This window comes from Pseudophryne corroboree, chromosome 12, assembly GCF_028390025.1.
Source record: "Pseudophryne corroboree isolate aPseCor3 chromosome 12, aPseCor3.hap2, whole genome shotgun sequence".
In the NCBI taxonomy this organism is placed as follows: domain Eukaryota; kingdom Metazoa; phylum Chordata; class Amphibia; order Anura; family Myobatrachidae; genus Pseudophryne; species Pseudophryne corroboree.
Genome location: NC_086455.1, coordinates 15,618,653 through 15,642,583, shown reverse-complemented (window position 1 = coordinate 15,642,583; position 23,931 = coordinate 15,618,653). Strand labels below are relative to the sequence as shown.

The 23,931-nt window shown below is 47.3% G+C and overlaps 1 protein-coding gene across 6 annotated transcripts in view; it reads left to right on the top strand.

Moving 5' to 3' along the window:
• The window catches only part of LOC134980318 (dnaJ homolog subfamily A member 1-like), a 234,993-nt gene that overhangs the window by 194,233 nt on the left and 16,829 nt on the right, over positions 1-23,931 (top strand). For 2 of the 6 annotated variants that reach the window (XM_063947080.1, XM_063947082.1), the window contains one exon: positions 23,264-23,398. In XM_063947080.1, the coding sequence (XP_063803150.1) occupies positions 23,264-23,398 (135 nt within the window). Of the gene's footprint in view, positions 1-16,918; positions 16,991-17,290; positions 17,373-21,673; positions 21,771-23,263; positions 23,399-23,931 lie in introns of those variants that run through there. The other 4 variants (XM_063947083.1, XM_063947081.1, XM_063947084.1 and 1 more) reach the window with 4 other exon arrangements.

Below are 23,931 nucleotides of genomic sequence, written 5' to 3'. Positions count from 1 at the left end.
CAGCTTCAGTCCCTCAATGTGTCTCCTGCCCTGCAGTGTCTCTCCAGCCCCCTTCTCTCTCTCCAGCTTCAGTCCCTCAATGTGTTTCCTGCCCTGCAGTGTCTCTCCAGCCCCCTTCTCTCTCTCCAGCTTCAGTCCCTCAATGTGTCTCCTGCCCTGCAGTGTCTCTCCAGCCCCCTTCTCTCTCTCCAGCTTCAGTCCCTCAATGTGTCTCCTGCCCTGCAGTGTCTCTCCAGCCCCCTTCTCTCTCTCCAGCTTCAGTCCCTCAATGTCTCTCCTGCCCTGCAGTGTCTCTCCAGCCCCCTTCTCTCTCTCCAGCTTCAGTCCCTCAATGTGTCTCCTGCCCTGCAGTGTCTCTCCAGCCCCCTTCTCTCTCTCCAGCTTCAGTCCCTCAATGTCTCTCCTGCCCTGCAGTGTTTCTTAAGCCCCCTTCTGTCTCTACAGCTTCAGGCCTCACAACCTACCTGCTCCAGATCCAGTCACTTACCTTCTCATGTGGCTTCTCTGGCTGCTGCTGATCTTCTCGCCGCACTTCTGCAGTTCAGCATAGTGATGCAGTGCAGTATGACATCATGATGTCACGTGCTATGCATGCTGCGCAGCAATATACAGAAAAGCTTTATTGCAACATCAGCGCGGAAACGTTTAGAAGCATTGGCTGCCACCTCCCTGGACCTTGTACATGCCTGTATCCTGCTGATCACTGCAGTGGCTCAGGTAGCAGTATAAAGATAGATTTATCTGCAGGGGGTGGGGGCATAGGCGGATTGGGAGAGAGTGAAAGTTCCCACTGAGCCGGTTCCATGAATCCCTCTGCTGGGTGGGCTAACCCGAGCTAACACTGACTGCCAGCTGCCACGCTTCCGGATTTGCATTCCATGGTGGAACGCAAATCCGGAAGCTCCCGGCTCTGCCATCACTGTGCGGTGTCCCCTACCTCAGCCTCCGCCGCCCACCGTCAGCCACCTGTCTCTGTGGGATGGTCAAGCTGTCACCCGGGGCTGCAGGAGGTGAGGTGTACCACGATGAGTAGACCACTGTATAGCTGGGACGGAGTGGGAGCTGGAGACCCGGGTGACAGGAACACGGGACCCGGGTGACTTGTGCCACAGGACCCAGGTGATGTCACCCGCCCGCCCAGAAAACAGCCATGACATGCCTGTGTTTCTCGCACCACTCCCCACCAACGCCGCGTGAAGGCCCACCGGCGGTCAATCGCTATGCAATCGCATCATGCCAGGATGCGATCGCATTGTGAAAGTCCGCGCACGTATGATGCAGTCGCAGCACATGCGCAGTCTTCCGATAATCGGCCGATCTGCGTTTTAGCAATTTTGCGACTGAAGCTGAATACGGCCCATAGAGCAGTGTCTGTGGTACACACCTCTCAATGCATAACAATGCACTTACAGGTGTTTATATTGTATGCTACGGCCGATAAAGACGGGTAATGTTCTCTAAAAAGCATAAAATGGGGTTTAAGGGTGTTGGACATGTGTGTGGGGTGTTCTAGTGATGGAAAGGGGTACTGGAACTTGCAGATGGGACTTGTGTGTATTTCCAAACTATTACAGTCTTATACAGTGTGTTCGGAAAGTCACTGTGCACTTTTCATAAAGCAGTGGAAGCAGTGGAGACGTTGCCCATGGCAACCAACCGGCATTAAGGAGACGTTTCTAATTTGCAGATTAGAAAATTAAACGGAGCAGCTGATTGGTTGCCATTGTCAGGCCCGGGTGTTTTTGTGAATCCGTTAACCCGGGACCAACCACAGGTGTAGGTGCTGGGCTATGAAGAAAGCAGGGAGGACGAAGAAAGTTCCGATTCATATATTTATTCAAAATAACAATTCAGTAAAGAGTTAACTGACAAGTTGTTAATCATCATATTATACTGAAGTATTGCAGGAATAATATGCAAGAGAAAACTCAAAAATAAATAAAAGAAATGTTCATGGAAACATATGCAAAACAAGCTGATGAATAAATGTTGGATTGTCCAAATATAAACAAGCTTTGATGCTGAACTGCAGAATGTGATTAACTGGATAATGCAGACATGAAGAGATAACTGTAAGGATTTGCAATGGAGTTTTGAGAGTTAACTGAGAGACTGTGAAGAATTATCCTTGTTATGACAACATAGCAAATATAAACAAGCTTTGATGCTGAACTGCAGAATGTGATTAACTGGATAATGCAGACATGAAGAGATAACTGTAAGGATTTGCAATGGAGTTTTGAGGGTTAACTGAGAGACTGTGATGAATTATCCTTGTAATGACAACATAGCAAATAAAAGTACTGAATTGGGTTACTTGCGGGTTCCGGAGATCACTGTGAAACTGTAGTAGAAGACAAGGTGATGAATGGGTTAAATGCAGAGTTGAACAAACGAACAGCTGAGAGAAACAGAATCCTCCAGACTTTGAATGATAGGCAGACTGACAAGGTAACCTCATGCAGGACACTGGGAATCCAACTATTTCCAATAGGAGTGCAATTAACTGACAGCACAGCGGAGAGCCGGTGGATCTTTCAGCAGTGAAGGCTGCAGACGGACCTCTGGGAACGGAGGCGATATCTGGACCACGGGAATCACACAGGAATGCACGGAGAGAGCTCAGAGCTAGAGCACAGCTTTGATACAACAAAGCACTGGCCCAGAGTAACATAATCCCAGCCTACTTAAAGGCAGCACAAGCACGGGATTGGCTTACACCTGCCCACAGGTGTTTTCACAAGTGCTCAGTATTAGCTATTTGGTCTCCAACATGGCCACCTCCTATACAGCAGACACACCGCAGTGCCTTAGGCCATTTGGTCCCCGCACTCACAGTTCCCAGACTCTGCATTACCTGTGCCATTGATCACGCCGTGTCCCCACACGGGCGCACAGCACCGCGAGCAACCGCACTGGCAACGGATGAACCCCAGAACCCGCAAAAGGTGAGAGACCGGTTCGTGACAGTACCCCCTCTTCTACGGGTGGTCTCCGAACACCTTTGAACCTTGTCAGGATTTTTGGAGAAGTATTTCTGTACCAGTCTTGGAGCATGAACATCTTCAGAGAAAACCCAGGATCTCTCCTCCGGACCGTAACCCTTCCAGTCGACCAGAAACTGTAAACGTCCATATCGGGAACGTGAGTCCACAATCTCTTTAACTTCAAATTCCTCATTCTGCAAAGAGTGAACTTTAGGAGATTTGGACTGGGTAGTACGGAACTTATTGAGAATCAAAGGCTTCAGTAAAGATGTATGAAAGGCGTTAGGAATTCTCAAAGACGGTGGCAACTTGACTTTGTATGACACAGGGTTGAGTACCTTTACAATGGGAAATGGACCAATAAGCCTGGGAGCAAATTTCTTAGAAGGAACTTTGAACTTGAGATTGCGCGTAGAAATCCAAACTTGGTCTCCCACTTTGTAATTCGGTACAGCTTTACGTTTTCTATCTACAAAAGATTTATAACGAGCGGAAGTTTTGACCAAGGACTTACGTACACAACTTCAGATGCTAGATAGACGTTGAAGCTCTTGATCTGCTGCTGGAACTTCTAGGGCTGGCAATGGATGAAACCCTGGTGGAGAACTTCTTGGACTCTTATGTTGGGCACATTTAGGACATGCTGCTATAAACTCTTGGACATCGGCTTTGAGACGTGGCCACCAATAAGACTGTTGAATAAATTTGAGAGTCTTTAGAACCCCAGGATGACCCATGAAGGAAGAGGAGTGAGCCCAGGTAAGCAGCCGTTTTCGAAGACTTGTGGCGACAAAGGTCTTGCCAGGCGGAGGAACTGGAGAGGTTCGAGTCATTAAGAAGGACGTAGGATTCACAATGGCTTGATTCGTGGTAGCATCATTTAATTCAGAAGAAGCAAAGGACCGGGAAAGGGCATCTGCCTTTTTGTTCTGAGACCCTGGACGATAGGTGAGTTTGAAATCAAATCGTGAGAAGAAAAGCGCCCATCGAGTTTGTCGTGGATTCAAGCACTGAGCTGACTGCAGATACAGAAGATTCTTATGATCAGTATAAACTGTAATGCGATGTTGAGCTCCTTCTAGAAGGTATCTCCACTCCTCAAATGCCAACTTGATGGCAAGTAACTCTTGCTCACCGATTGCATAATTACGTTCTTCCGGGAGGAACTTACGGGAGAAATATCCGCAGGGATGGACCTTTTTATCTTCAAAGACTTGTGACAACACAGTTCCTACTGCTTCTATAGATGCATGCACCTCTAGTAGAAAGGGACGATTCAAATCAGGCTGTCGAAGAATGGGGGCTGACACAAAGGCTTGCTTTAAATCAGAGAAGGCTTTGATTGCTTCAGAAGACCAGTTCGTAGGATTTGCTCCCTTGCGAGTTAGGGCTGTGATAGGAGCAGCAAACGTAGAATAATTCTTAATGAATCTCCTATAGAAATTAGCAAAGCCAAGAAATCGCTGAATCCCCTTGAGAGTTGTAGGAGTGGACCAATCCCGGATAGCTCGCGTCTCTGGGCTGGATAGCGGATGAATTTGTCCCCTAGGAGGGGTCTTGCCCGGAACCAGGACGACTGGGCAGTCCCATTCACGATGAGGAGGTAGAGAGTCTGCTGCTTGCTTACTGGAAACATCCGCAAGGGATTGATACACCGGAGGTAGATCGGAAAGGCTAATTGACCGAAGAGGTACAATTGTAGCTACACAGTCCTTGGTACAAGATTTACCCCATGAAAGGACTTCCATGGTTTGCCAATTAAGTTGAGGATTATGTTTCTGCAGCCAAGGTAAACCAAGTATCACATCTTGAGAGGCTTTGGGAATCACGTAGAAGGAGAGGTATTCGGAATGGAGCTCACCAACTTTCATCTTGAGACATACGGTTCGATGAGTAATTATACCATCTGGAATTCGACTTCCATCCACTGCTGTAACGGCAACTGCTGCTTCCAGAGGCATGGTTTGAACTTTAGACCGTATGACAAAGGCTGAGGAGATGAAGTTCTCGGCTGCCCCGGAATCTAGGAGAGCTGAAACTTTCACTGTAGAACTTGGAACTTCTAATTGAATAGACAAGGTCGGCTCTTTCCCAGAACGTGATTCTAAAGTAACTCCTAGCTTAACCTCTCTTGAATAAGCTAGGAGGCGAGAGTTTCCCGGTCGGAGTTTGCAGAATTTAACTAAATGTTCGGAGGACCCACAGTACATGCAGAGGTTACCCTGTCGACGACGAAGTCGTTCCTCCTCTGTGAGGCGAGAGCGCCCAATCTGCATAGGTTCTTCAGTCATTACTGGAGACTGTGATGGAGAATCTTGTCGAGGTCTAGGATGATCACGTGGACTGGATCGCTCTGCCCTGGATTTCTCTAAACATCGCTCCCTGTAACGTAGATCAAGTTTGTTACAGAGAGAAATCAATTCATCCAGTTTAATTGGCACATCCCGGATAGTTAAATCATCCTTGATTCTTTCTGAAAGTCCATTCCAAAACGCGGCGATCAGGGCCTCCTCATTCCAGTTTAACTCTGAAGACAACGTGCGAAACTGAATAATATATTGACTGACAGGACGTAAACCTTGACGTAGACGGAGAATCTCCAGGGATGCTGAGGTGGTCCTGCCTGGTTAGTCAAAGATTCTCCGGAAGGAAGATACAAACTCTTTGTAGTTAGAGAGGATAGGATCACCTCTCTCCCATAATGGTGATGCCCACTCCAGAGCCTGACCAGAGAGGAGGGCAATAATATATGCGACCTTAGAACGAGCTGATGGGAAACTGGCGGACATCAGTTCGAACTGGATCTCGCATTGATTCAGGAATCCTCTGCAAAGTTTTGGAGTCCCGTCAAACTTACTTGGAGAGGGTAACTGCAAGCGGGACGTAGGCAGCATCACAGGAGAAGCTGTTGTGGTAACTGGGACAACCGGAGTTGGAATCTGAACTTGAGACGTTTTAATAGCTGTATGAAGAGTCTCTAAACGGTCTGCCATAGTTTGCAGAAACTGCACTATTTGTGTCTGTATAGACTCCTGGTTTTCCAGACGGGAAAGGATATCTGACGTAGCACCGCCTCCTGCGAATTGGTCACTTGATGGATCCATGTGGCCAGTGCTTACTGTCAGGCCCGGGTGTTTTTGTGAATCCATTAACCCGGGACCAACCACAGGTGTAGGTGCTGGGCTATGAAGAAAGCAGGGAGGACGAAGAAAGTTCTGATTCATATATTTATTCAAAATAACAATTCAGTAAAGAGTTAACTGACAAGTTGTTAATCATCATATTATACTGAAGTATTGCAGGAATAATATGCAAGAGAAAACTCAAAAATAAATAAAAGAAATGTTCATGGAAACATATGCAAAACAAGCTGATGAATAAATGTTGGATTGTCCAAATATAAACAAGCTTTGATGCTGAACTGCAGAATGTGATTAACTGGATAATGCAGACATGAAGAGATAACTGTAAGGATTTGCAATGGAGTTTTGAGAGTTAACTGAGAGACTGTGAAGAATTATCCTTGTTATGACAACATAGCAAATATAAACAAGCTTTGATGCTGAACTGCAGAATGTGATTAACTGGATAATGCAGACATGAAGAGATAACTGTAAGGATTTGCAATGGAGTTTTGAGGGTTAACTGAGAGACTGTGATGAATTATCCTTGTAATGACAACATAGCAAATAAAAGTACTGAATTGGGTTACTTGCGGGTTCCGGAGATCACTGTGAAACTGTAGTAGAAGACAAGGTGATGAATGGGTTAAATGCAGAGTTGAACAAACGAACAGCTGAGAGAAACAGAATCCTCCAGACTTTGAATGATAGGCAGACTGACAAGGTAACCTCATGCAGGACACTGGGAATCCAACTATTTCCAATAGGAGTGCAATTAACTGACAGCACAGCGGAGAGCCGGTGGATCTTTCAGCAGTGAAGGCTGCAGACGGACCTCTGGGAACGGAGGCGATATCTGGACCACGGGAATCACACAGGAATGCACGGAGAGAGCTCAGAGCTAGAGCACAGCTTTGATACAACAAAGCACTGGCCCAGAGTAACATAATCCCAGCCTACTTAAAGGCAGCACAAGCACGGGATTGGCTTACACCTGCCCACAGGTGTTTTCACAAGTGCTCAGTATTAGCTATTTGGTCTCCAACATGGCCACCTCCTATACAGCAGACACACCGCAGTGCCTTAGGCCATTTGGTCCCCGCACTCACAGTTCCCAGACTCTGCATTACCTGTGCCATTGATCACGCCGTGTCCCCACACGGGCGCACAGCACCGCGAGCAACCGCACTGGCAACGGATGAACCCCAGAACCCGCAAAGGTGAGAGACCGGTTCGTGACAGCCATGGGCAACTTCTCCACTGCTTCACTTCTCCACTGTTTTCACTGCTTTATGTAAAGACCCCATATTTTGTTCGGAAAGTCACTGTGCACTTATGTACAGTATATAGAGGTGTTTAGAAACAGAATAGAAAGGATCCAAGCCTGTCTGGACGATAACGGCGGTCATTTTCAACATTGTTTATAATTACCATTCGTGTTTACATCATGTATTATATATTGAAACGGTTGGCATTTGATATGCCGTCCGTCAGGATCCCGGCGCTCACCATACCGAATTCCCACAGCCGGCATACTGACAACTATTCTCACACTTGGGGTATCCACGCCGCCCCTGGAGGGAGAATAGTGTGGCACGCATAGCGCCCCACCATGCCCGCAGCGCGACGAGTGCAGCCCGCAGGGGGCTCTTTTGCACTCACCCTGCTGACTGCATGCCGGCGGTGGGGACCCCGGCGCCCAGCATTAAGCGCCGGCATAAGATACTACACCCATTGAAACGTGTGTTAATATAATATATATACATAAATATATATAACCTCCTCTCTTGGCCTCTCCCAATGGACTGACTCCCCTACTCATCAGGAGGGCCACTGCCTTGATCTTGTATTCACCAGACTATGCTCTGTTTCTGAACTCACTAACACTCCTTTCCCTCTCTCAGATCACAACCTTATCACATGCATGCTCTCCTCCATTACTTCAAACTCCATGTCCCTAAAGTCTACAAGGACACCTCTTACCCACAGAAATATTAACGCTATTCATTTTCAACAACTATCTACCTCTCTGCAACCACTGCTTTCACCAATTTCTACATTCACCTCTCCAGAGACTGCTGTGTCACACCTTAACCAAACTCTAGTAACAGCACTTGATGAAGTGGCTCCAGCTACCCATCACACTCCACGTAGACTTAGATGTCAACCGTGGCACTCTAAATACACTAGACACTTACAAAAACTCTCAAGAAAAGTTGAACGCCAGTGGCGTAAATCTCGTAGTTCAAGTGACTTTCTCACATATAAGACCACCTACCACTCTTATCGTACTGCTCTGGACACTGCCAAACAAACATATTTTCAATCTCTCATCTCTGCTCAAGCCTCTAACCCCAAGCGACTTTTTAATACATTTAAATCACTTCTTGTCCCTCCCTCACCTAACCCACCAGCCACTGTCAGTGCGCAAGATCTTGCTTCCTATTTCAAGGACAAGATTGACAAGATCCGAAATGAAATGGTATGCTCTTCCACAGCAAGTGACCTGCTCAATTCCCTGCCTGAACCCTCTGATACCTTCTCTTTATTTGATCCTACAAATGAAGTATCTGCACTCTTTTCATCTGCCTACTCTAATACCTCTCCCCTTGACTCTATACCCTCACAAATTAGTAAAGCTCTGTCTACTGTGCTCATCCCAACCTTAACGAAAATCTGTAATCTCTCCCTGTCTACTGGTATCTTTCCTTCTCTATACAAGCATGCAGTGATTACTCCCATTCTGAAAAAAACAAAACTCTGACCCGAACTCTCTCTCTAACTACCGTCCCATCTCTCAGCTCCCATGCCCCTCCAAGCTACTGGAGAGACTTGCCTACACTCGCCTCACACACTTTCTTAACTCACACAGCCTACTGGACCCACTTCAGTCAGGATTTCGTGCCCAACACTCCACAGAGACAGCACTGACTAAGGTAGTGAATGATTTGGTCACTGCTAAATCTAAAGGACATTTCTCTCTCCTTATTCTCCTTGATCTCTCTGCTGCTTTTGACACTGTTGACCACTCTCTTCTCATACAAACACTACAATCCCTAGGTATTCAGGACACAGCCCTTTCTTGGTTCTCATCCTACCTATCTAATCGCTCCTTCAGTGTTCGTTTCTCTGATTCCACCTCTACTTCGCTACCTCTCTCAGTTGGAGTACCGCAAGGCTCAGTCCTAGGTCCTCTGCTTTTCTCTATCTATACCACATCTCTTGGCAAACTAATCAACTCTTTCGGATTTCAGTAAAATCTGTATGCGGATGATACTCAAATCTACCTATCCTCCCCTGATTTGTCACCATCTGTATTGGGCCGTGTCACTGAATGCCTTTCTGCCATTTCATCTTGGATGACATCTCGCCACCTCAAACTTAATATTTCCAAAACAGAATTAATTATATTTCCACCGGCCAATAGTAGCTACCAATCTGATATCTCTATCACTGTTGAGAACTCTGCAATCCCCCCTACCCCACAAGCTCGCTGCCTAGGTGTCATTCTTGACTCTGAACTGTCCTTTGTTACCCACATTCAATCTGTCTCAAGATCATGTTACATACATCTAAGAAACATATCCAAAATACGCCCTTATCTTACACAAGACACAGCAAAAACTCTAATCCATGCTCTCATTATCTCCCGCATTGATTATTGTAATAGTCTCCTGACCGGTCTTCCCAAACATAGGCTCTCACCACTACAATCCATTTTGAATGCAGCTGCAAGGCTAATCTTCCTTGCCAGACGTTCATCGTCTGCAGATCCGCTCTGTCAGTCCCTCCATTGGTTACCGGTATTCTACCGTATCAAATATAAAATACTTTTACTCACATACAAGGCTATTAACCAAACTGCACCAACATACATCTCTTCACTCATCTCAAAATATCTCCCTACCCGACCTCTCCGCTCTGCACAAGATCTACGTCTCTCATCCACACGCATTACTTGTTCACACTCAAAATTACAGGACTTTATCCGGGCTTCACCCACTCTGTGGAATGCCCTCCCACGCACAGTAAGACTCGCCTCTAGTCTCCAAACCTTTAAATGTTCCCTGAAAACTCACCTCTTCAGACAAGCCTATCAAATTCCAGACCCACCCACATAACCTTCAGTGCTTCCCAATCTAATTACATCCTCTGTAGAATATTCATAACATCACATATCTTGTCTTTCTTTAGTCTCACACCCTCCTGACACTTGGATAACTTTGTGGGGTATCATCATACAACCCATTAAGAACCTAGCAATCTGGTGGACCATTATGCAATAGGTAGCATCTATCCTTGTGTATCTATGCCTATTTCCCTATAGATTGTAAGCTTGCGAGCAGGGCCCTCCTACCTCTATATATGTCTGTTTTTACCCAGTTTTGTTCTATTACTGTTGTTCTAATTGTAAAGCGCAACGGAATATGCTGCGCTATGTAAGAAACTGTTAATAAATAAATAATAAATAAATAATAAGAATTTACTTACCGATAATTCTATTTCTCGTAGTCCGTAGTGGATGCTGGGAACTCCGTAAGGACCATGGGGAATAGCGGCTCCGCAGGAGACTGGGCACATCTAAAGAAAGCTTTAGGATCACCTGGTGTGCACTGGCTCCTCCCCCTATGACCCTCCTCCAAGCCTCAGTTAGGATACTGTGCCCGGACGAGCGTACACAATAAGGAAGGATTTTGAATCCCGGGTAAGACTCATACCAGCCACACCAATCACACTGTACAACTTGTGATCTGAACCCAGTTAACAGCATGATAATAGAGGAGCCTCTAGAAAAGATGGCTCACTACAACAATAACCCGAATTTTTTGGTAACAATAATCATGTACCAGTATTGCAGACAATCTGCACTTGGGATGGGCGCCCAGCATCCACTACGGACTACGAGAAATAGAATTATCGGTAAGTAAATTCTTATTTTCTCTGACGTCCTAGTGGATGCTGGGAACTCCGTAAGGACCATGGGGATTATACCAAAGCTCCCAAACGGGCGGGAGAGTGCGGATGACTCTGCAGCACCGAATGAGAGAACTCCAGGTCCTCCTCAGCCAGGGTATCAAATTTGTAGAATTTTACAAACGTATTTGCTCCTGACCAAGTAACTGCTCGGCAAAGTTGTAAAGCCGAGACCCCTCGGGCAGCTGCCCAAGATGAGCCCACCTTCCTTGTGGAGTGGGCATTTACAGATTTTTGGCTGTGGCAGGCCTGCCACAGAATGTGCAAGCTGAATTGTACTACAAATCCAACGAGCAATCGTCTGCTTAGAAGCAGGAGCACCCAGTTTGTTGGGTGCATACAGGATAAACAGCGAGTCAGATTTTCTGACTCCAGCCGTCCTGGAAACATATATTTTCAGGGCCCTGACCACGTCAAGCAACTTGGAATCCTCCAAGTCCTTAGTAGCCGCAGGTACCACAATAGGTTGGTTCATGTGAAATGCAGAAACCACCTTAGGTAGAAATTGAGGACAAGTCCTCAATTCTGCCCTGTCAGAATGAAATATTAAGTAAGGGCTTTTATATGATAAACCCGCCAATTCTGACACACGCCTGGCTGAAGCCAGGGCTAACTCGTCACTTCCATGTGAGATATTTTAAGTCCACAGTGGTGAGTGGTTCAAACCAATGTGACTTTAGGAAACTCAACACAACATTGAGATCCCAAGGTGCCACTGGAGGCACATAAGGAGGCTGTATATGCAGTACCCCTTTTACAAATGTCTGAACTTCAGGCACTGAAGCCAGTTCTTTTTGGAAGAAAATCGACAGGGCCGAAATTTGAACCTTAATGGACCCTAATTTTTGGCCCATAGACAGTCCTGTTTGCAGGAAATGGAGGAAACGACCCAGTTGAAATTCCTCTGTAGGGGCCTTCTTGGCCTCACCCCACGCAACATATTTTCGCCAAATGCGGTGATAATGTTTTGCGGTTACGTCCTTCCTGGCCTTGACCAGGGTAGGGATGACTTCATCTGGAATGCCTTTTTCCTTCAGGATCCGGCGTTCAACCGCCATGCCGTCAAACGCAGCCGCGGTAAGTCTTGGAACAGACAAGGCCCCTGCTGGAGCAGGTCCTTTCTTAGAAGTAGAGGCCACGGTTCGTCCGTGAGCATCTCTTGAAGTTCCGGATACCAAGTCCTTCTTGGCCAATCCGGAACCACGAGTATAGTTCTTACTCCTCTCCTTCTTATGATTCTCAGTACTTTTGGTATGAGAGGCAGAGGAGGGAACACATACACTGACTGGTACACCCACGGTGTTACCAGAGCGTCCACCGCTATTGCCTGAGGGTCCCTTGACCTGGCGCAATATCTGTCTAGTTTTGTTTAGACGGGACGCCATTATGTCCACCTTTGGTTTTTCCCAACGGTTTACAATCAGGTGGAAGACTTCTGGGTGAAGTCCCCACTCTCCCGGGTGAAGGTCGTGTCTGCTGAGGAAGTCTGCTTCCCAGTTGTCCACTCCCGGAATGAACACTGCTGACAGTGCTATCACATGATTTTCCGCCCAGCGAAAATCCTTGCAGCTTCTGCCATTGCCCTCCTGCTTCTCGTGCCGCCCTGTCTGTTTACGTGGGCGACTGACGTGATGTTGTCCGATTGGATCAATACCGCCTGACCCTGAAGCAGGGGTTTCGCTTGACTTAGGGCATTGTAAATGGCCCTTAGCTCCAGAATGTTTATATGAAGAGATGTCTCCAGGCTTGACCATAAGCCCTGGAAATTCCTTCCCTGTGTGACTGCTCCCCAGCCTCGCAGGCTGGCATCCATGGCCACCAGGACCCAGTCCCGAATGCCGAATCTGCGGCCCTCTAGAAGATGAGCACTCTGCAACCACCACAGGAGGGATACCCTTGTCCCTGGTGACAGGGTTATCCGCTGAAGCATCTGAAGATGCGACCCGGACCATTTGTCCAGTAGGTTCCACTGTGCGTGGAATCTGCCGAATGGGATTGCTTCGTAGGAAGCCACCATTTTTACCCAGAACCCTTTTGCATTGATGCACTGAGACTTGGTTCGGTTTTAGGAGGTTCCTGACTAGCTCGGATAACTCCCTGGCTTTCTCCTCCGGGAGAAACACCTTCTTTCTGGACTGTGTCCAGGATCATCCCTAGGAACAGAAGACAAGTCGTCGGAACCAGCTGCGATTTTGGAATATTGAGAATCCAATCGTGCTGCCGCAACACTACTTGATATAGTGCTACACCGATCTCCAACTGTTCCCTGGATCTTACCCTTATCAGGGAATCGTCCAAGTAAAGGATAACTAAAATTCCCTTCCTTCGAAGGAATTTCATCATTTCGGTCATTACTTCAGTAAAGACCCGGGGTGCCGTGGACCATCCCTACGGCAGCGTCCGAACTGATACAGTTCTGTACCATAACCTGAAATACCCTTGGTGAGAAGGGTAAATTTTGACATGAAGGTAAGCATCCTTGATGTCCCGAGACATCATGTAGTCCCCTTCTTCCAGGTTTGCAATCACTGCTCTGAGTGACTCAATTTTGAATTTGAACCTCTGTATGCAAGTGTTCAAAGATTTTAGATTTTAGATTTTAAAATCGGTCTCACCGAGCCGTCTGGCTTCGGTACCACAATAGTGTGGAATAATACCCCGTTCCCTGTTGCAGGAGGGGTACCTTGATTATCACCTGCTGGGAATACAGCTTGTGAATGGCTTCCAAAACTGCCTCCCTGTCAGCGGGAGACGTCAGTAAAACAGACTTTTGGAAACGGCGAGGGGAATACGTCTCGAATTCCAATTTGTACCCCTGAAATATTATCTGAAGGATCCAGGGGTCTACTTGCGAGTGAGCCCACTGCGCACTGAAATTCATTGAGAACGGGACCCCACCGTGCCTGAACTTGTAAAGCCCTAGCGTCATACTGAGGGCTTGGCAGAGGCGGAAAAGGGTTTCTGTTCCTTGGAACTGGCTGATCTCTGCAGCCATTTTCCTCTCCCTCTGTCACGAGCAGAAAAAAGGAACCCTTTTGTCCGCTTGCCAACCAGGACTGCGCCTGATAATACGGCGTCTTATTTTGAGAGGCGACCTGGGGTACATCCCCTCTTTTAAGGCAATACTTCCAAATGCCGTTTGGAATCCGCATCACCTGACCACTTTACTGGAATAATTGGACAACGCACTTATACTTGATGCCAGTCGGCAAATATTCCGCTGTGCATCATGCATATATAGAAATGCATCTTTTAATTGCTCTATAGGCAATAATATACTGTCCTTATCTAGGATATCATATTTCCAGTCAGGGAATCCGACCACGCCAACCCAGCACTGCACATCCAGGCTGAGGCGATTGCTGGTCGCAGTATAACACCAGTATGGTGTAAATACATTTTAGGATACGCTCCTGCTTTCTATCAGCAGGATCCTTAAGGGCGGCCATCTCAAGAGAGGGTAGAGCCCTTGTTCTTACAAGCGTGTGAGCGCCTTATCCCCCCTAGGGGGTGTTTCCCAACGCACCCTAACCTCTGGCGGGAAAAGGTATACTGCCAATAACTTTTTAGAAATTATCAATTGTTATCGGGGGGAAACCCACGCATCATCACACACCTCATTTTATTTCTCAGATTCAGGAAAACTACAGGAAGTTTTTCCTCACCAAACATAATACCCCTTTTTTTGGTGGTATTCATATTATCAGAAAAGTGTAAACTTTTTCCATTGCCTCAATCATGCAATGTGTGGCCCTATTGGAAATCACGGTTGTCTCTTCACCGTCGACACAGGAGTCAGTACCCGTGTCGGCGTCTGTATCTGAGGTAACGGGCGCTTTAGGGCCCCTGTATGAGACGTCTGGACATGCACAAGCTGAGTAGCCGGCTGTCTCATGTCAACCACTGTCTTTTATACAAAGCTGACACTGTCACGCAATTTCAACAGTACATCCACTCAGGTGTCGACCCCCTAGGGGGTGACAACACTATTACAGACACTCTACTCCGTCTCCTCATCATTTTTCTCCTCATACATGTCGACACAAACGTACCGACACACAGCACACACACAGGGAATGCTCTGATAGAGGATAGGACCCCACTAGCCCTTTGGGGAGACAGAGGGAGAGTTTGCCAGCACACACCAGAGCGCTATATATATACAGGGATAACCTTATATAAGTGTTTTTCCCTTTATAGCTGCTGTATTGTTTATACTGCGCCTAATTTGTGCCCCCCTCTCTTTTTTAACCCCTTTCTGTAGTGTAGTGACTGCAGGGGAGAGCCAGGGAGCTTCCCTCCAACTGAGCTGTGAGGGAAAATGGCGCCAGTGTGCTGAGGAGATAGGCTCCGCCCCTTTCTCGGCGTCCTTATCATCCTTTTTCTGTATGTTTTGGCAGGGGTTAAATGCATCCATATAGCCCAGGAGTTATATGTGATGCATTTATTTTAGCCATATAAGGTTTTTATCGATTTATTGCGTCTCAGGGCGCTGCCCCCCCCAGCGCCCTGCACCCTCAGTGACCGGAGTGTGAAGTGTGCTGAGAGCAATGGCGCACAGCTGCGGTGCTGTGCGCTACCTTATCTGAAGACAGGATCGTCTTCTGCCGCCGATTTTTCCGGACCTCTTCGCTCTTCTGGCTCTGTAAGGGGGCCGGCGGCGCGGCTCCGGGACCCATCCAGGCTGAACCTGTGATCGTCCCTCTGGAGCTAATGTCCAGTAGCCTAAGAAGCCCAATCCACTCTGCACGCAGGTGAGTTCGCTTCTTCTCCCCTTAGTCCCTCGATGCAGTGAGCCTGTTGCCAGCAGGTCTCACTGAAAATAACAAACCTAAACTAAAACTTTCACTAAGAAGCTCAGGAGAGCCCCTAGTGTGCACCCTTCTCGTCGGGCACAGAAATCTAACTGAGGCTTGGAGGAGGGTCATAGGGGGAGGAGCCAGTGCACACCAGCTAGTCCTAAAGCTTTCTTTAGATGTGCCCAGTCTCCTGCGGAGCCGCTATTCCCCATGGTCCTTACGGAGTTCCCAGCATCCACTAGGACGTCAGAGAAAAATATATATACATAAGTACACAGTGACTTTAACACCCTGTATATACACACTGACAAATCACAATAGGGACATCTCAATATTCCCTAAGATAGTCGCCTTGGCTGGAGATGAAGTCGCTGGAGATAATCGGCTCCTGTCATTTTTAAAACCCAGCCTGTGACATGACAGTTAGGAGCTGATTGGCTGGTGCGTTATCTCCAGCGACTTTATCTCCATCCAAGGCTTAGTAAATAGACCCCTATATTTGATTAAATGCAATTAGCTGCAAATTTCTATGGCAAATGCCAGATGGGCCGGTCCTGTCACACGGAGAGCCAGGAAGGCCGAGCCCCCCTGACTCGCGGCACGCTCCTGCGGGTAGGGTCTGCGCCCCCTTTTCATGTGCACACCCAGGCGATTCCCGTCCCTGTTCCATGGTGTGGCTCTGCAGCAGCATTTGCATAAGGCGTGAGCACCAATGCACTTCTGCACGCGACTCAGAATCACGTGCAATGGGAAGTACTCCCAGGTGCTGGAGTACTACCGCTTTTTTTGCACTGAAGTTGTCAAGGACACACCAGCTTCTTCTGTGTGATGTACTGTCACGTGATTGCTGTAGTTCTATGGGCTACATAATATTGAATGAGATTCTTGTATCTCTGTCTAGGGAGATCTCAATACACATCTAACACGTGATGCATTGGCAGAGGGGCGGGGCTTTGGGGAGGGGGGGAGTGTACAAATGGGCGTGGCTGTGCTGTCAGTCACTGTACGTGCACACAGTCAGGGAGGGCCCCTCTGCTTCCAGCGGCTTCGCGTTCGAAAGGAAAACCGGGAGATTAGAACGCGCCACACGGGCTTCCGCGATAAAACAGTGAGTGGGCGTTACGTCATCGTTCCTCCCCGTTATTGGCTGATCTAAGAAGTAGGCGCGGCTTACCCGGGCTGGAGGGGCGTGGACTCGCTTCCAGAGCTTTCCGAGAGGCTGGGTGAATGAATTGTGAGGGGGCGTGGCCAGCCATGCAAATAGCAAGAAAGGCGTGGTTACCGTCGCGGGCTTGTGAATGAGTCCGTAGGGCTGTGGGCGTGGTTTCGGCTGTGGAGGGGCGTGTCTGGGCTTCCAGAGAGTTCGGAGAGGAATTAAAGGGATAGTACCGGCAGTAGTAAGACGCTGCTTAGTACATTGCATTAGTGTGACGTGTGTGCAGCGCAGGGAGACAGCGGTAGCATACAGCTGGCCGGGGGTCCCATTACAGGTAGGTTGCAGCCTATAGCGTGTGTGTATGTATGTATGTATGTATGTATATAATATCTATCTATCTCTTAGTAATGTGACCTATGTGCATGTAGAGTATACTTGATAACTGTCAGTTGAGAGCCTGCCCTGGTCTCAGTCTCATGCAGTGCATGGTTATATCGGTTGGGCTGGTTACAGGGGGAGAGGTTAGAGTGCTAGCTCTTGGGCTCCTTCATAAGCTGTGTGAGGGTTGATCCCAAGAGCTAGCACTCTCTCCAGGTACACTTGTGATGCACATTATTTCTCAGCACAGGTCTGATCTGATTGTGTTTACTCAACAGCATTATATTATCCACATATACGTGTGTGTCTCAGTTATTACTGTATCATGTGTATATACATAATTGTATATTGTTATTGTGCAGATGGGATGCACGTAAAAAAATTAATAAAGCAATGCATAATAAGCCAAGCCCTTGCATTAGAGCTGAATTGGGATATAGATATATGTGTGTGTGTGTATATATATATATATATATATATATATATATATATATATATATATATATATATATATATATATATATACTCATCTGAGACTTCTTGCACAGAGATCATTGCACATCACAGCCACCATGTATTGCCCTCAGCTCTGTGTATGTGCAATTTCCTGCTAGGCAGTCTCCTGTCCCTGCACTTGTGATGCTGACATCTGCATAGCTCTGTATTGCAGTGTGACCCTATGTAACACTGCACACAGCTGGGAGGTGACACATCTCCTCTGCCACTTGCAGGTTGTTTTGCAGACTTCTAAGAAAAGTTTTCCTGCCCCCTCCTCCTCCCCTGTGCTGTGTGTTTATATTGGTGCTGGTCAGGGCTGAGGCTCCCCCACAGGGTAAGCATGGTATGACACTCAGGAACTGGGCGACGCTTTGGGGAATTTTCTAGAAAGGATTAGACGTGGATTGACCCCGGCTAACCCACCTCTTACTACCTAACGGCAGAGGGTCAGGAGATTAAATGGCTGTTAGATAGGAGACCTCTTGTTACATTGACGTTACAAGTGTGTATAGTGTGTGTACATACACTTGGCTTGCTGCTAATCATCAGTGCAGTTTGGACTTTTGGTGCAATGTAGTCTCCTTCTAATAGGCTTGTGCTCCCTGGTGTCTAGGGTGGCAATAAAATGCATATGACTCGGTGTCGCCCGTGCCTGCGTGCATCCATTTCTATTGTAGGTGAATTTACACTCGGCATATGCAAAACTGTCAACTACATGGCTTGAAACCACCATCTTGGTTTGTTTTGGTTTGTTTGTTTTTTTGCAGCGCCATCTTGGTTTGTTTTGGGGGGTTTTTTTTGCAGATGGCGGGTATGCAATTCAAGTGAAATAAAAATAAAAAAATGCTGGTAAAAATCCGCCCACTCATTAGTCTGGAATCCAGTCGGGAATGTCTTCTGGCTTACCTACTTAGAGGGTAGCCAATCAGGAGTGATCTGGACTGTGCTGGCAAGTGTAACAGCACAGTCTGTACGGCCTGGTACCCACTGACCAGCAGGAGCAGGAGGGGCTCACTATGATCAAGCATTAGGACAGGCCTCTCTAGGCCAGATAGAGATCTACTATCTGGCCTGCAATTTTCACCTATATCAGCACCTGTTACTCTACAGAGTTGTATATGGTCCATGGTATTCAGTTGCCCCCATGTCTTATGTTATGGTATAGGTTTATATAAGTAAGCTGGTGCATACAATATCATACAGTAAGGTATAATCCAAAATACACATGACAAACAGAATAGTAGTGGTCACCAACCATGGTCAGGGCAGGCGACTAAACAGTAATAGCAGGGGCCAACAGCTGTGGTCAGGGCAAGCGGCAGATGATAATAGTAGGGTTCACCAAACGTGTTCAGGGCAGATGATAATAGTAGGGGTCAACAACTGGGATCAGTGCAGGCAAGAATAGTAAGACTTCATCAACCGCGGTCATGGCTGGCAGTACATGAGAATAGTAGGGGTCTCCAGCCATGGTCAAGGCACGTGGCAGACAAGAATTGTAATTTAATCAGCTGTGGTTAGGACAGACCGCTCCCTGGAACCAATCCCAATCCTCAGTGGTGATCATTTTATGCACCCGAGTGTCTGGTAAATGTAGTGATGGTAACACAGACAGTGGTAATGGACAGGGATGTAGTGATGGTAACGCAGACAGTGGTAATGGACAGGGATGTAGTGATGGTAACGCAGACAGTGGTAATGGACAGGGATGTAGTGATGGTAACGCAGACAGTGGTAATGGACTGGGATGTAGTGATGGTAACGCAGACAGTGGTAATGGACAGGGATGTAGTGGAACATATGCACTAGTAGTTGTTGCACTCAGGGCTTTAGTGGAGAAAATAAACCCACAAAACCACCACGGTTTTTCAATGTTTCAATTTTAATGCAGATTTTCTTCATAATATATATTATGAAAAAGCTATAGTGCATTTATTTATCCTTAGTGCATTTATTTATTTATTTATTTATTCATTAGATTATTTAAAACCCCACAGATAAGCTAATTGTGTTGTAGTTCAACAAGCCGTAACCCGACACATTTTATCCCTGGAACTTTGAGAGAGAGAGGGCTGTCTTGGAGCAAGACAGCCCTCACCTGACCGACCGCGGCATCCCGACTTTCAGAACGCTGACAGGGGACGGGGTTATTAATTAACCACTCTCTAACCCGCCTGGGGTGGTGGCTAGGGATAAGGATACGGGGTGTTGGCTACAACTAATCCCAGGGGGTGGAAGCTACTGCTAACACGTCTCTCCCCCTCTGGTGCCTATCCCTAAAGCCCACCTGGACCCTAACTTTCACCCCATTACTTAACTTTAGGATGCCTTGGTCGGGGTTCCGGCGCCGGTATTATGACTGGTGTTAGGATTCCAGTGTTGGTCACCTGACCGCAGTCATCCAGGGCACTGGGATGCTGACTGCACTCCGTGCATTGGGCAGTACAGAACAGCCAGGCATAGCCCATGCTGCGGGAGTACCATTCATTTCTACCAGTTTATGTATACACACTATTACAGTCCTTGTAGTTGCCAGGCCTGGCTGTGTATTATACTCTGTTGTACTCTGCCATTGTCCCTGAAACACTATGTTTGTACATCTGGAAGCTCATGACCTCGGGGAGACTGACCTCTGCTAAGTACAGGACCTCGGGGAGACTGGTCTCTGATAAGTACAGGACCTCGGGGAGGCTGACCTCTGCTAAGTACGGGACCTCGGGGAGGCTGACCTCTGCTAAGTACGGGACCTCGGGGAGGCTGACCTCTGCTAAGTACGGGACCTCGGGGAGGCTGACCTCTGCTAAGTACGGGACCTCGGGGAGGCTGACCTCTGCTAAGTACGGGACCTCGGGGAGGCTGACCTCTGCTAAGTACGGGACCTCGGGGAGGCTGACCTCTGCTAAGTACGGGACCTCGGGGAGGCTGACCTCTGCTAAGTACGGGACCTCGGGGAGGCTGACCTCTGCTAAGTACGGGACCTCGGGGAGGCTGACCTCTGCTAAGTACGGGACCTCGGGGAGGCTGACCTCTGCTAAGTACGGGACCTCGGGGAGGCTGACCTCTGCTAAGTACGGGACCTCGGGGAGGCTGACCTCTGCTAAGTACGGGACCTCGGGGAGGCTGACCTCTGCTAAGTACGGGACCTCGGGGAGGCTGACCTCTGCTAAGTACGGGACCTCGGGGAGGCTGACCTCTGCTAAGTACGGGACCTCGGGGAGGCTGACCTCTGCTAAGTACGGGACCTCGGGGAGGCTGACCTCTGCTAAGTACAGATGGTAGATCTCCAGGTACTGGCAGATGGCCCGGGCCTTCTGGGTCCATCTCTTATCTTGGATATGTACAGATGGTCGGCTCGGCCAGTATAGGAGAATACTGGTTGTAAGCAGTGTGTCGGAAATGGGCGCAGTTTTGATACTGAAATGCTGATTCTGCCATTGACCATAAATTGCTAGCTAGAAAGACGTGTCATTAGATTGTGTGTGAGCCGCCTGCATGATAAATATCCGGTAAGTACACCCTTCGTTCCCATCACTGATTATTAACGCTCTATGCGGCCTGTTAATAGAATCAGTAGTAGAAGCGTTGCCAGTTTGGGAATGTTGTGGGTTTTATTATTATAATGTTTTGTGCGGCACACAGGATGTTTGTGTGAAACACTGCAGCTACCTTTAATGCGCCTGACAAATACTATTATACTAGGCACAGGTGTCCTTTTTTACACCACCATTACAGAGCCCACATAGCCTGGCCAGCTACCGGATTCCACGCGCTCCTATGATGTAACCGAATGTACTATATGAGGCCATATGCCACTCTACACCGTGCCCTAACTGCTCACAGTAGGGGACAAATAAAGGTAAACTAACAATATTAACCTGTAGAATGTGTATATTGCCGTACCTGCTGTTCTAGCCTTGGCATAAGTGACCTTTCTAGAAATCCAGGCCTGGCGAGACAGTGTGAGCAGTTTCACTAATTCACTTTTGCACCTTTTATCACTGTGAACTGGAATAATAAATACAGTTATTAGTGCATATATATTTTATATTGTGTATGCTATAGAAAATATTAAAATGTGACTTAATATTAAACTATAATCTGCAAATGCAGGATTCCGTTCAGACATAAGACAAAATCCTGCGTTTTTGGCCGTGGACGCGCATCAACCCTGCTCCACTTTATGTCAAAGCGGGTTTACCTGGATTTACCGTTCTGGATCCTGCACCCCTACAATCGACCAGGGTTGTACCCGAGACTTGCGCATCTCGAATGAACTGATTGACCGTTCAGGGGGGGAGGGGTGTCCTCTCTACAATAGCAAACACATACTGACAGTGCTGGATCCGGGGAGAGAAGTCAATGTTTGGCAGCCCATGTAGCAAGAGGTGAAGACTGAGTACCTGATGGCTTGGAACGAGGCGTCCGTTCCGTACGGCAGCGTGCAGAAGCAGCTGGCGCACACTAGCTACAGAGACGCTGCCCATGGAGAAGGGGTGTGTGATTGTGAAAGCGTGTGTGAGCGTGACATGAAAGGAGCTTGGCTTGTAGAATGCCAGGGCAGACCCGGCTTATGTCTGGAAGGGGTTGGCCCGGGAATTTCCCGGGTATGAGGTGTCGCATGAAAGGGGGTCTTTGTGCAAAAGACCGGGGTGAAAATCCCAGCTTGAAGCCAGGGCATAAAATGTCTGAAAGTGGTATGAGCAGCTGCTGGTGTCAGATTTTGTCTGCAAGAATATCAAGCAATTAAGCAGCAACGCATTTTGCAGCAATTCTGCCACAATACTTCTGTAGCCTTTTGGCAATTCTGACGGAGGGTCCAGGAGAAGCAGGAATTTCGGGCAGTTGTCCTTGACCCCCTGGGAGAGCATGGACCCCTCCTGGATATCTTCAGTTGAGCATGCAATTTAGTGCGAAATGCGTCATGGTGATGCAATCCAAATATTACCATTTATGCAGCATCGTGTGCAGAACATTGTGTTTATCACATAGGTCTGCTTGAGATCTCGTGTTGGCTCTGGAATGATATGATTGGAAGCGAGGGGATAGATTTACTAAGTGCTTACAACGATTCTCAGGAGTTTCGTCCCTGAAATTTAAACTGGCAAAATAATAAACGCAAAACCCGTCTGGTTTTACATATTATATTGTGGTTTTAAAAATATTGTGGTCAAAACCATGGCTGCTTGCAATAGCCGCTGCCCATTAAATCTAGCCCTAGGTTCTACTTCCATCTAAAATGATGTAAAGCTGTATATACTATCACATAACCCGCTGGTGGAGGAGCCCACAGATTGCTGAAGGAAACTCTGCTGTTATGTACTAACTACAAATCTACCTATGTTTCTGCAGAAAATGGTGAAAGAAACAATGTATTACGACCTACTGGGCCTGCCGCCAACCGCTACCCCAGACGATGTAAAACGGGCGTTCAGAAGGCTGGCTTTGAAATACCACCCCGATAAGAACCCCGACGCAGGTGAAAAGGTAGCTGACCCTTATCACTTATCGGCATAGACTTTGTGTTCTGCTTCTCCAATCCATTGCTAATACAGGGGTCCACATTGATCTCTCTGTCAGGGCTGAATGTAATTTATAAGTACGGACCTCATTTAGCTTCTGTCCTGCGGCCGGCCGGAGGGAGGGATGCTTGCTGACAATGCGGCTAGTTTCCTGGAAGAGAGCGCTGCGTTCTGGAAGCGGTCATGCGGATCGGCTATGAACAGAGTATGTAGGCCGTTACTGTATAAGAAGAGTGTGCTGGGGTTCAAGAAATGAAAATGGAATGAATTTCTCGTGTAAAAATTTTTTATTATATGTAATTTTATAAAAATAAAATAAAAATGTTTTCATACACCAGGAGTACAAAATGAGTAAAGTGATATTGAAAAATGTTATTTTCTGAGATCTCTTGAATTAAGAATGAAAAAGATAAATACTTCAATAGTCTACTGATGTAAAATCCGCCCATAGTATGTGTGCCCAATCAGAGTAACAATTGAATCCCTTCCTCCCCTCCC